This window comes from Lepidochelys olivacea (genome assembly GCF_965140295.1).
Source record: "Lepidochelys olivacea isolate rLepOli2 genome assembly, chromosome: 15".
Classification (NCBI taxonomy): Eukaryota; Metazoa; Chordata; order Testudines; family Cheloniidae; genus Lepidochelys; species Lepidochelys olivacea.
In genome coordinates, this window is record NC_140425.1 from 8,910,816 (window position 1) to 8,926,555 (window position 15,740).

At 43.3% G+C, this 15,740-nt stretch overlaps 1 protein-coding gene across 1 annotated transcript in view; it reads right to left on the bottom strand.

Annotated features, from left to right (window-relative positions):
- Positions 1-7,354: 7,354 nt before the first annotated feature.
- Positions 7,355-15,740, bottom strand: part of TBX5 (T-box transcription factor 5) — a 47,020-nt gene continuing 38,634 nt past the window's right edge. Inside the window, exon 9 of the mRNA XM_084648721.1 lies at positions 7,355-8,338. Coding sequence (XP_084504847.1) covers positions 7,758-8,338 — 581 coding nt within the window. The 3' untranslated portion in view covers positions 7,355-7,757. The remainder of the gene's footprint in view (positions 8,339-15,740) is intronic.

Consider the following 15,740-nt stretch of genomic DNA (forward strand, 5'->3'; position numbering starts at 1 on the left):
GGTCACTACTTAACTTCCACTTTTGTCTAGTTTTATTTATGCCATTCATTTCCCCCATCCTCACCTCACTCTATATAAAACCAGCGTTGGCCCGTCTGATGTCTTCTTAGAGACTCTAACCCCCATTTAGTGAATCATGGAATAGCCATCTGCTGGGGCATCTAGTCCATCCCCTGCCCCAAAGCAGGATGAGTTTCATTATGCCCAAGTATCCCCAGTTGCAGAATATCTAATCTAGCCTTAAAAAGAACAGGAGTACTTGTGGCATCTTAGAGACTAACAAATTTATTAGCGCATAAGCTTTCGTGGGCTACAGCCCACTTCATCGGATGTATAGAATGGAACGTATAGTAAGAAGATATACATATACTGTGACAAAATTCCTCCTCTACCATAGGACCTTCCTCCTGGTGTCTAATAATGCTTGTACTCCTCAGTCCTCCAACAGTCCACATTCTCACTCTCAGCTCCTAGCACCTCTTGCTCCCAGCTCCTTACATGCGCACCACAAACTGAAGTGAGCTCCTTTTTAAACCCAGGTGCCCTGATTAGCCTGCCTTAATTGATTCTAACAGCTTCTTGATTGGCTGCAGGTATTCTAATCAGCCTGTCTGTCTTAATTGTCTCCAGAAGGTTCCTGATTGTTCTGGAACCTTCCCTGTTATCTTACCCAGGGGAAAGGGACCTACTTAACCTGGGGCTAATATATCTGCCTTCTATTACTCTCCTGTAGCCATCTGGCCCGACACTGTCACAATACATACAGAGAAGGTGGAAGTTGCCATACAAACTGTAAGAGGCTAATTAATTAAGATGAGCTATTATCAGCAGGAGAAAAAAACTTTTGTAGTGATAATCAAGATGGCCCATTTAGACAGTTGACAAGAAGGTGTGAGGATACTTAACTTTAGGGAAATAGATTCAATATGTGTAATGACCCAGCCACTCCCAGTCTCTATTCAAACCCAAGTTAATGGTATCTAGTTTGCATATTAATTCAAGCTCAGCAGTTTCTCATTGGAGTCTGTTTTTGAAGCTTTTCTGTTGCAACATTGCCACCGTTAAGTCTTTTACTGAGTGGCCAGAGATGTTGAAGTGTTCTCCTACAAGTTTTTGAATGTTATGATTCCTGATGTCAGATTTGTGACCATTTATTCTGTTGCGTAGAGACTGTTTGGTTTGGCCAATGTACGTGGCAAAGGGGCATTGCTGGCACAGGATGGCATATATCACATTGGTAGATGTGCAGGTGGACAAGCCCCTGATGGCGTGGCTAATGTGATTAGGTCCTATGATGGTGTCACTTGAATAAATATGTGGACAGAGCTGACATCGGGCTTTGTTGCAAGCATAGGTTCCTGGGTTAGTGTTTTTGTTGTGTGGTGTGTGATTGCTGGAGAGTTTTTGCTTCAGGTTGGGGGCTGTCTGTAAGCGAGGACTGGTCTCTGAGAGTGAGGGATCATTTTTCAGGATAGGTTGTAGATCTGATTGATTGATTGATGATGCGCTGGAGAGGTTTTAGTTGGGGGCTGAAGGTTACAGCTAGTGGCGTTCTGTTATTTTCTATGTTGGGCCTGTCCTGTAGTAGGTGACTTCTGGGTACTCTTCTGGCTCTGTCAATCTGTTTCTTCACTTCAGCAGGTGAGTATTGTAGTTTTAAGAATGCTTGATAGAGATCTTGTAGGTGTTTGTCTCTGTCAGAGGGATTGGAGCAAATGTGGTTGTATCTTAGAGCTTGGCTGTACACCATGGATCGTGTGGTGTGTCCTGGATGGAAGCTGGAGGCATGTAGGTAAGTATAGCAGTCAGTAGATTTCCGGTATAGGGTGGTGTTTTTGTGACCATCGCTTATTAGCACCTTAGTGTCCAGGAAATAGACTGCTTGAGTGGATTGGTCTAGGCTGAGGTTGATGGTGGGATGGAAATTGTTGAAATCATGGTGGAATTCCTCAAGGGCTTCTTTTCCATTGGTCCAGATGATGAAGATGTCATCAATATAGCGCAAGTAGAGTAGGGGCGTTAGGGGATGAGAACTAAGGAAGTGTTGTTCTAAGTCAGCCATAAAAATATTGGCATACTGTGGGGCCATGCGGGTACCCATAGCAGTGCTGCTGACTTGAAGGTATATATTGTCCCCAAATGTGAAATAGTTGTGGGTGAGGACAAAGTCACAAAGGTCAGTCACCAGGTTTGCCGTGACGTTATCAGGGATACTGTTCCTGACGGCTTGTAGTCCATCTTTGTGTGGAATGTTGGTGTAGAGGGCTTCTACATCCATAGTGGCTAGGATGGTGTTTTCTGGAAGATCACCGATGGATTGTAGTTTCCTCAGGAAGTCAGTGGTGTCTCGAAGATAGCTGGGAGTGCTGGGAGTGTAGGGTCTGAGGAGAGAGTCCACATAGCCAGACAATCCTGCTGTTAGGGTGCCAATGCCTGAGATGAAGGGGCGTCCAGGATTTCCAGGTTTATGGATCTTGGGTAGCAGATAGAATACCCCTGGTCGGGGTTGTAGGCATGTGTCTGCACAGATCTGTTCCTGTGCTTTTTCAGGGAGTTTCTTGAGCAGATGGTGTAGTTTCTTTTGGTAAAGAGAAAATGGCCTGTAGAATGTGGAGTTAGAGAGCTGCCTAGCAGCCTCTTGTTCATATTCCAACTTATTCATGATGACGACAGCACCTCCTTTGTCAGCCTTTTTGATTATCATGTCAGAGTTGTTCCTGAGGCTGTTGATGGCATTGTGTTCAGCACGGCTGAGGTTATGGGGCAAGTGATTCTATGTCCCCATGTTAAGTATCCTCACACCTTCTTGTCAACTGTCTAAATGGGCCATCTTGATTATCGCTAAAAAAGTTTTTTCTCTTGCTGATAATAGCTCATCTTAATTAATTAGCCTCTTACAGTTTGCATAGCAACTTCCACCTTCTCTGTATGTGTATATATATCTTCTTACTATATGTTTCATTCTATGCATTCAATGAAGTGAGCTGTAGCCCATAAAAGCTTACGCTCTAATAAATTCGTTAGTCTCTAAGGTGCCACAAGTCCTCCTGTTCTTTTTGCGGATACAGATTTACAAGGCTGCTACTCTGTAATCTAGCCTTGGAGATGATGATTTCCACATCCTCCTTTGGCTGCCTTATTCAATGGCCTAAATTGTTCCTCTGCAGATTTTCCTAACATTTACTGTAAAATGTCCCTGTTGTAGTTTAAGTCCTTCAAGAATATAAATCAAGGGAGATTTAGGGGAATCAGTAACAAAATATGGCAACATAAGAGAAACTGTCCATATATTTAAAGATCCACGTATCAGTCTTAGGCCATGTCTACACTTACAGGCTAACAGTAGCACAGGTGAACTGGAAGAGCTGCACCGCTGTAAGAGCACTCGTGGATCCCATTATGCCGACGGGAGAGAGCACTCCCATCAGCATCATAAAGCCAGCTCAGCAAGCGTTGGTAGCTCTGTCGGCGGGCAGGCGTCTCGCACCGACATAGTGCTGTACACATGAGCGCTTATGCTGGCAAAATTTATGTCACTGCAGGACGTGGGTTTTTCACACCCCGGAGCGACAAAAGGTTTGCTGACATAAGTGCTAGTGTAGACATGGCCTCAGTCTCAGGCGGGAGGGCATTAAGTATGAAAACTATGGCCTGCGGCCAATTTGCAAAGGAACTTAGTCACTGAATTGCCTCTTTAGACATCTTAGTTCAGCATTTAGGTGCCACTGGCATTCACAAAACCACCATGCAGCTGCTGATGAACCCTGAAGGGGCCTAAATCCCCGTAGGTGCCTACATTTCTGCTGAGGGCCATGCACCAAGCTGCCTAAGTCCTGATCCATCCCACAGCCACCACACTGCTCGGCACCTGAGCTCATGCCTAAACCCTGAAGGGATTTTCAAGCGAGGCATTCCCTTGTCTATCTCACCTGCAAGGTGTGATCCCGGACATATTCCCAGAGCATACCCTCCCCACCCGTATGGCACCACCCTAAGCACCAGAGGCCACCTCACGTTCTCTGGCCTAATGAATATTTAACACACACACACACACACACACACACACGCAAAATAGCCAGTCTCCTGGAGGTTCGGGCACTTCCTTGCAGTGTGGGAGATGTGGGTTCAAACCCCTGCTCCAAATCAGGCAGAACAGGGATTTGCGAACAGATCTCCTGCCTCCCCAGGGGGTATTCTAACCACTGGGTTCATGTTTGTAATGAGGAGGGGGGGTCTCTCTGTGGAGTTTTTGCAAGAAAGGACTGAGCTGGCTTAGGAGCCTAACTCCAAGAAGAGGATTCTGGTGGAGGTGGGCACTTTCTTTGGCCTGTCAGTCAGGGACCTGAGGGCTAGATCAATGTGATTTGGGTGCTTATGTAGCTTTGAGGATCTGGGCACTTGCTCCTTTCCTCTGCATTTCGCTCCTGGCTAGCTTAGGTAACTTACTGCTCAGCTTCTGGGAATCCCTTTCTTAGGAAAAGTGCCCAGGCTCCTAACTCGGGGATCTGAATACCAAGGGGCAGTAGGGTGCCTAGGAGTTAGACGTTGAAATGCTCTGTCCCCTTTGGGAATCTAGCCACTTTTTCTTAAGGAAGGGCAGTGGGCCAAGAGCCAGCAGTAAGCTATACGCCCTTGAGCAAGTCAAGCCAGCTCTTCTTTCCTGTCCCACCGTTGGCTGTCTTGTCCATTTAGCCTGCAAGCTCCTTGGGGCAGAGGCCGTCTCTCTCTCTCCCTGTGTTTGTACAGTACCTCGCACAAGCAGGCCCTGATTTTGATTGTGGCCTCTGGGCGTTGCCATAATTCAAATAAATAATATATAAGACACTGTAATCAACTCTGTCTCAACTTCCCAGAATCCAGGAAGGGACTTCAGCTTTTTTTCCATTAAGGAAAACAAGGATAAACAAAACAAGGAAGGAAATTAGTCAAATCGAAAGCCTAAGACTTCTCTTCTGAAGCATGAGAAATAATCGACCAATGTGGGTTTATTTTCCCTAATGCTCTTTAAGATGCAATTTAATTAGTAATTTATCTTGGACTATCTAGGTGCTGAGTAGTCTGGAGGTCTAGCACAGGTTTTATGAAGTAGTATAAAAATTGAGTAATTCCCATGGGTGGATTCACTGCTATGAAGAAGACCAGCAAAGGCCTTTGCATATAACTTTAAATCTCACTCAAGCCCTCAGAAGACAGTTCAAGTGATCAGTAGGTCTTGTTTTGTCCCTCTGTGCATGGGTCAATTTTTTCCAAAGTGGGTAAAAAGGACTCAGAGAGGCACAACTACAGGACTGAGGCCTAGGAAGGAGCATTGCTGGGAGTCTGTTCTAGGTGAATACAGCAATCCAGTTCAGGCTCTTTTCCAGGGAGTCACAGGCTTCCATTGAAGTTAGAGGGAGCTTTTCCACTGCTGATAACAGGAGCAGAGTGAGGCCCATATAAATTAGAAATGGAGAAGAACTTTTAGGTCATCTCAGTCCATCTCCACTGGGGGAGGCGATTCCTGTTTGTTCCTTACAATATATTTTCTAGTGCTAGTTTACATCTCATTTAAGAGATGGTGCTTCTGCCGTTTCTTTAGTGAGCCATGCTGCAGCCTAATAAATCTCACTGGGCCAAATTCTGCCAACTTTACTCATGTTGAGCAGCACCTGATTCCAGGACTAGTCCCGCTGACTTCAGTAGACTATTTGCAGTTGTAAAGCTGGTGGAATCTAGCCTCTGGGCGGCTATCTGCCACTGGCCCTCCACCAGTGTGATGCTAAGGGTGGATTATAGGTTGGATATTGAATTGGAAGAGGGAAGAACATGAAGAAGGAGACGCAAAATAAAAGAATATTAAACCAAACATCACTTGTTATTAAAACTCCTTTTATATTTTGGAAGGAAGCATGGTTTTGTGCTTAAGACATAGAAATGGAGCTTGAAAGCTCTGGGCTGGCTAAACCTCAGACTCCTTCTGTGACCCAGTACAAGTTACTTAGCCTCTCTATGCCTCAGTTTCCCATCTGCAAAATGGGGATGGTAATATTTGCTTTGTCCCACCCTGTGCCTGTTTAGATTGTAGGCTCTTTGGGGCAGGAAGTGTCTTTTACTATATGTATGTGCAGCAAAATGGGGTCTCAATCTCTTCCAGAGCCTATCGATGATAGTGAAATACAAATAAATAATAATAATTTAGCTTGTGGTTGTTTGCTAGAAAGAACAGAAAATGGGTGTCTGGGTACCTTATATCCATAGCACCTTGTATTTATTAGACATAAATTGGCACACAAGAATATGGTACAATGAGTTAGGTAGGGATATTTTTTTCTTAGCAACATAGATGTGCTCACATTTCTATAGACACTCCCACATACACACCAACACTCACACACATTCACCCACATCCTCATTCCCCTTCACAATTACATATACCCTATTCTCTTAATTAGGGTCACTTTTAATTAATATATATAGAGAGAGAACAGTTTGGGGGAGAAAAAAGAAAAGAAACCATACTTGAATTAGAGTATCAATAAAATAAAAAACTCTCAACCAGCTGCTTTGCTGGTTTTATTACCTGTTATTACTTATTAGAACTCCTGTTTATAAATAAATAGTACCAGTAAAATATTACATCTGAAGAACCCTGCAATAGAAGTTTTATTTATACACATTTTCTGCTTCCCCGCCATCCCACTGTTTGCTGCACTTTTAAAACGTTTTGTTCAGTGTCTCATTTAACATATGTGAAAGTGTTCTTTTTTCTTTTTTCTTTTCTTCCTTTAATAGAGGAAGAAAAATAAAGACTGAAAAGAAAGAGATGATTTTACACATTTACATTTTCACCATTCTTTAAGAATGCAGGCTTTCTAAATTTCTTTTGCTGTCTGCGACTCCTTGCTTGGCTCAAGGCCTTGTTTTCTTGTTGCTGTTAAGAGTTCTCCTGAAGACCAACCTGGTTTTCAAATTTTAAGGTATCCCAGGACATAGGGATTAAATAAGAGACAGTCAGTTGAAGAGGAGGAAAGAGAGATGTGAAAGGAAGAAGAAGGAGAGAAATACAGAGCCCAGCTTGGCAAGGAAATTATTTTACTAGACTGCTTCTTTTGGAGACAAATTTCAGGCATGTCGCATTTATATTGGAACATAGCACAATGCAGTGAGTAATTGCAATCATGAAACAACACATGGCAGAGGTAGATACCTATTTTTTCTGATTTGTGGGGGTGTCATTTGTTTTTGTTTAAAAAAAATAACACACACTGAAATCCACCCTTTTTAGGCCTCTTTAAAAAGGGGCAGTGTCTTTTTGAGATAATTGCAAGAATATATATATATATATTATTATTATTTATTATATAACAATGTCAACATCAAAAAAAAAAGTAACATCCTAGTTGTTTTCGTCCAAGCACTCTGATTGTGGTAAAGGCAGCAGGAGTTGTGTGTTCACTTGAAAACCAGAAGAACGGAAGGAATGAGGGCACAAGTTTTGTGCAGAAATAACACAAAAGTTGTGCGAGTGTGTCTGGGGAAGGGAATGGCGGGGGGGGAGTGTGCTGTTTTGTCGATTTTCTTTTGGAACAAAATAATAGAAAAAAGTCACAATGAATTACTATTTAATCTGTGGTTTCAAACAGCTGATCGGATCAGTGTCCATCTCTTGAGTGCTAACTGTGAACATTCAGTTAAAGGAGTCTTGCAAAATATTCTTGTTTGCTTGTTTGTTTTCAATTTTTCATGGCTAGATTTCTTGCATTTCCCTTATTGCCTTGTTAGCTGTTCTCACTCCACTCTGGCACCATGCCCACCCCATGAACAGAGTGGTACTGGTGAGGTGAAAGGGTTCTGGGCACCCCATGGGAATAAAGGAATTCTGCTGGCTGTATGCTGGGAGGAGACTGGATGCCCGTTTGAGGTCCACACTGCCGGATGATGGGCTGGTGAGAGACAGATGTTTGGTGCTGGAACATGCTGTGTGTGTCCCCTATTTGTGGTGATGTGTGATTGGCCACACCAGTGAGACGGGGCATAAGAGGACCAGAGGTGAAATGGGCAGAGAAATGCTGGTAGGGTAATCTGTCCATAGGCTGCATTGCAGTCACTGTGCAACTGCTGTAAGACGGCACGGTAGGCCACGTATTACAGCTAATGTCTTCCAGGCTGGGCACGGGGTCCGTGGTGGGAGCAGAGCTGGCATACATACAAGCTTGGCGCTGGGCAGATTCAGTCCTGTATGAGGTATTCAGTCCTTGCTGCTGGGAGTAACTGGACCTGTAGAAGGGATCCTCATCTGCCGGTGAGGTTTCCATGTAGGGTTTCTTGTACGGATGCTCAGTGGTGGAACATTCCTCATCTGCTGAGAAATAAAATGCTTAGTTATAAATAAGAACACATTGCCCTGTGTTGAGCCTCCCATCCTAGGATCTTGAAGTGTTTTGCAAGGATGGGTCAGTATCATCATTATCCCCATTTTTTCAGAGGAGAAACTGAGGCACAGCAAGGTGACTTGCCCACGGTTACACACAGCTGGGTCAAATTCTGCTCTCAAGATGCACAGCTGTAAAGCTGGAGCTATTCCATGGAGATGATCCAGATTTACATTGGTAAAACCAGGAATAGCATTTGGCCCCAGATCTCCAGACCTCCCAGATCCCTACTTTGTATTCTAGAAAGGAAAACAGACTACAAGATAACCAGAGAACAGCCAGGACAGAATTTAGCAACATGTAACAAAATTCTTTGCTATGTTAGGTTTTCCACATGAAGTGCTTACAGTTCACCTTAACCTTAGTCTCAGCGAAATCCTTTAGAAATGAGCATGGGAAATGGACAGTAGCAATTTAAAATTTTCATTGTTAGAGTTCGAGTTTATGTGTAGGTATGCGATGAGAGACAGTATGGTCCAGTGGATAATTTATTAGCCTAGGACTGGGAGACCTGGCTTGTATCACTTGGCTCTGCCCCTGATCCCTTGTGTGACCCTTGGTAAGTCATGAGACATCTGTGCCTCTGTTTCCCTTCCCACCTTTTCTCTGCCTTCTCTGTTTAGACTGCAAGCCCTTTGATCCAGAGACCTGCTCTTTTGCTATGTGTATATACAGTGCCTAGCACAATGGACTTCTGATCATAGCTGGAGCCTCTGGGTGCTATTGTAATCCAAATAATACATAATGATATACTTCAGCTATAAATATGGAGCTTACCATAAACCCACTCTGGATTATATTACTGTTGCCTGATCGGAAACATCCAATTTCAGGGCTTACACCCCTAAATCAAGTGTGACAAAAGCAAAAGCTGTCTTTGGTTTCTGCAGCATCAGTGGTTGAATTAATTGCAGCAAGAGGAATAAGAGAAACAGCTGAGATGCAAATCTCAGGAGGAATACTAAAGAAATAAATATGTATTAAGTCATAGATTGAAATCCTAGCTCCACTGAAACCAGTGGCAAAATTCCCATTGCTTTCTATCAGAGAGGATTTCACCCGTATTTTTAATACCAGATGGGACCACTGTGATGATGTAGACTGTGTTCTAGCATGACTACCTGCGTAATGCAGGTTATAGAACATCACTTAGTAATTGTTGCATCAAGCCCATAATGTCTGTGTGAGCTATAGTTGAGCTATAGCATCTCTTTGGGAAAGACATCCATTCTTGAATTCATAGAATCATAGAATATCAGGGTTGGAAGGGACCTCAGGAGGTCATCTAGTCCAACCCCCTGCTGAAAGCAGGACCAATCCCCGACTAAATCATCCCAGCCAGGGCTTTGTCACGCCTGACCTTAAAAACTTCTAAGGAAGAAGATTCCACCACCTCCCTAGGTAACGCATTCCAGTGTTTCGCCACCCTCCTAGTGAAAAAGTTTTTCCTCATATCCAACCTAACCCTCCCCCACTGCAACTGAGACCATTACTCCTTGTTCTGTCATCAGCTACCACTGAGAACAGTCTAGATCCATCCTCTTTGGAACCCCCTTTCAGGTAGTTGAAAGCAGCTATCAAATCCCCCCTCATTCTTCTCTTCTGCAGACTAAACAATCCAAGTTCCCTCAGCCTCTCCTCATAAATCAAATGTTCCAGTCCCCTAATCATTTTGTTTGAATTAAAGACTTCAAGTGATGGAGAACCCACCATGCTTTAAATAAAGTCTAGAAAATATCTAGAAAAGTGGACTTCTGAAGCTGAGTTTTCAGAGAAGGATGCAAACATGAGGGCTGGTCAAAAACTTTCCATCTAAATAGTTTATTAAAAACCCAGTTTTCTGTCAAAGGTTTGTTTGTGAAAAGTTTCTGGTTTTCACACACAAAAATTGAATTCTCATTGAAAAATGAAACACCTCAGAGTAGAAAAGTTTGCAGTTTTGGGCTCAAAATTGAAAAGATTCTACTTGGAATTGTCCCCACAGTGCCTCACAGGAGTTGTATTTTGTGTTCCTCAGGATCCTATTTTCTTCTATGGCCTGGGTTACACAGCAAGACTACGTTTCCCATGATATAGGGTGGCCAGAGACTCCCTTGATCCACTGCAGTGGCCCAGCAGGAAGGGGAGACCGTGGTGCATCATGGGAGTTGTAAGCTGGCCTGATATCCAATTCCATAAAGGAGAAATCAGGGCATGAGGCCTTCAAACTGCAACTCCCAGGAGGAACCACAGCAGCATTTTTTCAAATAAAAATGTTCAGTTTTTGGCCTAAATATTTGGGGGTTGGATTTTTTTTTTGCCAAAAAGTCAAAATTTTCATGGGGATGGGGGGAAGGGAAAGGGCAGAAATGGACATTATCAGACCAGTTGTAGTGAAGAGTGAACATTCAAAGATGCAAGTACCAACCAAAATATGTGTGCACACATATTACCTTCAAAATGTATGTGCAACTATCCTCTCTACAAGCGTGCGCGCTACTGCAAATACAAGTCTACACATAATGGGCCTGCAAAAATCCCTGTGCATCCTGGGTGCCTGCAAATCCTATCATTTTCATGTGCTGTCAGACTACATCTCCCATGATGCACCTTGGGGTCCCCTCTTGCTGGGCCACCGCAGTGCATCATGGGAGTCCCTGGCCATGCTGCATTGTGGCAGATGTTCTTTTGCTGCAGTTCCCAGCCCACAGAGAAAAATGGGGACATGTGGAAAACATGCAAATGTAGGATCTCATTGGTGCAACCACTGAAACACAGTTTTACAGGCCTGCCCATAGCTTACTGCTTTGAAAATTGGGGTGCTTAACTTTGCATACAATTGCCTGTATATCCAAATTCATATACTTGGGGCCAAATTCATTTCTGGAGGATTGCGATCCCATCTTACAACACTGAAATCCACATTTTAAGCAAACATCAGAAATCTGAATCTCTAGTTATAGATACATATCTAGATAGCTTACACTGACAATCAGTGGATAGTGTCAGGGAATCATGGACATGATAGCCCTAATTCAGCAAAGCAGATAAATTTAAGTCATTTTGAAGTCAATGAGATTTACGCACAAGCTTAAAACTAAGCACATGCTTTTGTGCTTTGCTGAATCTGGGCCTTTATCAGGAGGTGGCTTTAGAGTAACATCCTGTCTAACCCTCCTGAATATTTCAGAATTCCGGTCCCAAGAGCCGCTACTGAATAATAAGAACACTAGGGCTGAAAAATGTCTTGTAAAATGAAGCATTGTTCTGCTAACAAATTTTTCAGCATTAAACTGTAACACAGCCCCAGCCATGCTGTGCTGGCACTGGGAAACACCAGCCCTGGGTTTTACTGTTTATTTTCCTTTTAAAAAATAGTTGAACTTTGCGTTTTTTCATTGTACTAAGTATTTGCTTGAGTTACAACCCTAGGTTGTTGATTTTTCCATTTAGTCAGGACATTCTTCTCCCTGCCACAGCATAACCAGGCAAACCTCTCCAAGTTATAGACCTTTTCCAGATTTACTGTCAGGTGCAGAGAAAAAATAAACCTGACTTTCATTTTGTAAAAGCAGGACGGTATAGGTCAGATCCTCAGCTGATGTAAGCTGGCATAGTGCCTATGAATCCTCTGGAGCTACACTGCTTGACATCAGTTGAGGAACAGGCTCTCTACTTCCACACTTCAATTTCCCCCAAAGTATGATACCAGCCCCCCAAAAAGAATTCTATAGTTTATCGCAACTGCTCTCAGTCTGCCCTTTGGTCCATCTTCCCAACCCCTCCCATGCTCATCCTCTGAACAAGTTCTTCAGTAAGGAATAAAATGCCAGGTTCGTCTTGAAAATAGATGCCGTTGTGCAGTGCGGAAGCCAGTTCCTCAGCTGGTGTAAACTGGCAAAATTCCATGGGGCCAGATTCTCTGGTCTGCTCTGCTCCCTTTCCAGTCTTCCCAGAGCTCTCCAGCTGGGAGTATACCTGGCATGGAGTCCTGAGCAGGCACAGAGCTGACAGATCAGATTCCTGTGCCTCCCTCCCTACAGCTGGCAAATGGATCCTACGAAGCCATTGCTATCTAACGCAGTTTAGAGCAACCCCAAGACAGCTCTAAACTGTTTGGGGGCCAGGACACAGAATCCAAAGGCCATAATCCTTATCCAGACAGCTCCCCCACTCCCCAGCCTAAAGTGAACATAGCAGATAATCTTGACCATATCTTCAGTGGAAGTGGGCCGAAATACAGCAACTGAGGAACTGGTCTTGTGTGATTTTTCCTTGATGTTAATAACCTGATAGCTTTCTAATGTATTCATTCTTGCAGGGCCCAGTCCTGCAAGGTGACAAGCACCCTGACCTCTGGCTACCATCAATGGGAACTGAGGGTGCTAATCATCTCACAAGATCAGTCTATTACGATAGGCAAACCTCAAAGGACTAAAGGTTCTGCTGAGTGTGGAGAAGCAGCCAAAGTTTGGGCAAAGCTTCTCCAAAGTATATCCAAGCAAAACGGAGACTGCTAAATTAGCTGGAAACTTCGTGAGAACTGGCTTCCTCGCAAGGAATTTGGTGCTCTTTTTATTGAAAGGACTTGAGCATAATTGGACCCAAGATTTTCATATTTACGACTTCCAGCTGGGTCGTAAATACCACAAGAAGAGTTTTTTAAATGGAATTTGCACATTTCTACCACTGGTCCCATCCAGAATCAGGTACAAAAATGTAAACTATATGAGTGGTTTTGTATCTTGTGGGTCAAATCCTCAGGGTTCCTACTTTCAAGTCATTGAGGATCCGGTCCACTAAACTCAAGGCAACAAAGAATTGGGCCCTGTTTTTGTTTTTAGAAAAAGTTTGTCCACATTCATCAGGCTCAAAAAAAAAAATGCAGGTAGGCTCAATTTGAGTTTATGCTGAAGGCTTGAATGCTTTTTGTTATTCTACCCAATCTAGTTTACGCTCCCTGGATTTAAATAACAAGCCAAAATTCTAAGGCCGACGAGAAGTAGCAAAGAAAAAAATTCCTGTGAGGAAAAGGGAAGGACCATTTTAAAAATGGCCTAAGCAAGGGTGAGTGATGCCTGTATCCTGGGGAATGGGTCCAAAGAAAGGACTCACAAATGGACTTAGAGCCAATTTCTCCGCTCCTGTAAATCCGCGTCGCTCCACTGGTCCAACAATTTCAAGATCTCCAATGCTTCTGTTAAACTTAAAATAGATTCCGAGGAGAGATGGCTGCAGTTTGTATGGAGACTTTGAAGGAGAGAGCCCAAAGCTGGAGCATCCCAGGGTTGTAAAAGATTGTAAACTATGAAACACAAGGGTGACTCTGGCCTTGCAACTTTACTGCCAGGTGGGTTTTGGGTGAACAACCTCTTTTTTTAACTTAACTAGCTTTGGACCATAGGGTTCAATATCCTATGGAGACAGACAAATTCGCAGGGTCAGTTCGAAGCCCCTATTTGCTACAAGGGCAGGGAGTATGCATTTGGTGCCTTTGGTGTTAATAGGATAACCTTAAGTAACCCCTTAAACTGAAAAAACAGCCACTGAATTGGGCCTCCTAAAACTCACAGAAGCTGGCATGGGGTATGGCAAAAAAAAAATAAAATAAGGCCTTAAAGGATTTAAGGATTTAAACTTGTGCGGATTCTATTGAAAAACAGGACTGTAGCTAATTTGTCCAGCATGCAGAGAGGACAACAATCCTGCTGCTTCCCAGAGTGAAGGAAGAAAGAGGTAGGATGAATAAGAACGGTGTGACAGTGCAATTCTGAATCGACAGAGGCATGTGCCCTAATGGTGCCTTTTACGAGAAAAAATGGGGATTTCCATATCTGTGAAGACCTCATGAGGCTTGGTGAAGCAGTAAGGAGAGAAAGTCATATTCTTTCCACCATGGATGGCATCATCTCCAACTTCGTGGGTGCAACAATTTGGAGCTAAAAGTAGCGAACCTGTCATCTAAAAACCATTCTCTTTCTGAACTACTTTAAACAGACTCTGTGTGGATAAAGCACAGGAATGCGCTGATGTAACTAAACTCTGTTGATCTCATCTCTAGTGCTGCCATTTTATGAGCATTTCAAGTCTACGGCAGTTTCAGAAGACACAAACAACAAAGGTCTCAGTTACACCAAGATGACTGGAAGCCTGTAGCATATTATTCCAGATGACTTTCAGATGCTGAGATCAAGTATGCCCAACTAGAGAGATTGTTTGTTGAGTGTATGTACACGCAAAGAGGGCCACAAGATATTTGCAGGGTCTTATCTATATGAAACTTATAACAGGCTGCAAGCCACTCATGCTATTAAAAACAGTAAAAACTTAGTCATACCTCCTAAGATGGTACCTACATTTTTTAAGATTTAGGTTTATTCGGAATACTGCCCCAACAAAGCCCCTTGTTGTGGCTGGCACCATATTTAAGAGTGCCATGGATCACTCAGGTTTTCCAGAGGTTTGGTATGATATAGAAGCTCATGTAGGTGCCCTTTTGAACGGTCTGTCAGGCTCACCACTGAAATTTAGAACTACTAGCACTGATAAACAACTATAAAATGTATCCAATTTTATATGGATGACCAGTCAGACCAGTTACTTGGCAGGGCATCCTCACCCAGCATGTGACTCCTATGGAATAAGATGAGAACTCGTCAAAGCTGATGGTCTGATTATCTATGGCACATGTACTCTAGTCCTTCAGTCTTTGCAGGATGTTGTATTAGAAAGGGTACCTAAGGGACTTCACAAAATGCTAGGAGATGGTCCAAATGCTGGTGTAGAGGCCCTGAGTAGGGCAGGTGCTTAACAACAAGGTAGAATCCTGGGGTAACCAGAAAAACACAAGTGAAAGAACCCCTTGTACCTACACCATTATCCAGAAGGGCTTGGAAAAAAATAGCACCTGACCTATGTGACAAAAAGGCACCTACATGCCTGGGAACCACTGGTTATTTTTCTACGTTTGTAGAAATTCTATTTCTGAATAGACGCACAAGTTAATGGGCCATAGAAATATTAAAAGGCATTTTTTTCTCATTTTGGCATTCTGAAAGAATTTGTCTCAATGGGACCCAGCTCTGAAGTCTAAGCTTTTGGGATAAAATATGTCTTCCTAGTACTTCCAGCGCTCATCACCCACGAGAGGAAGGACTCTGAGGTCTCTGAGGAGCATAGATTGTTAAGAGAATTCTGCAGCAATAGGATCCCACATTAGCCCAGCTGTTCATCTACAGGGGAACCCTCATATCAGTCACCAGGGTAAGTCCATCTTTGCTCAACAGATAAGAACAATGCTATTAACCACAGAGGCAAATCTTTGTCCTAGCAAGTGGTTGAGAGGCCAGG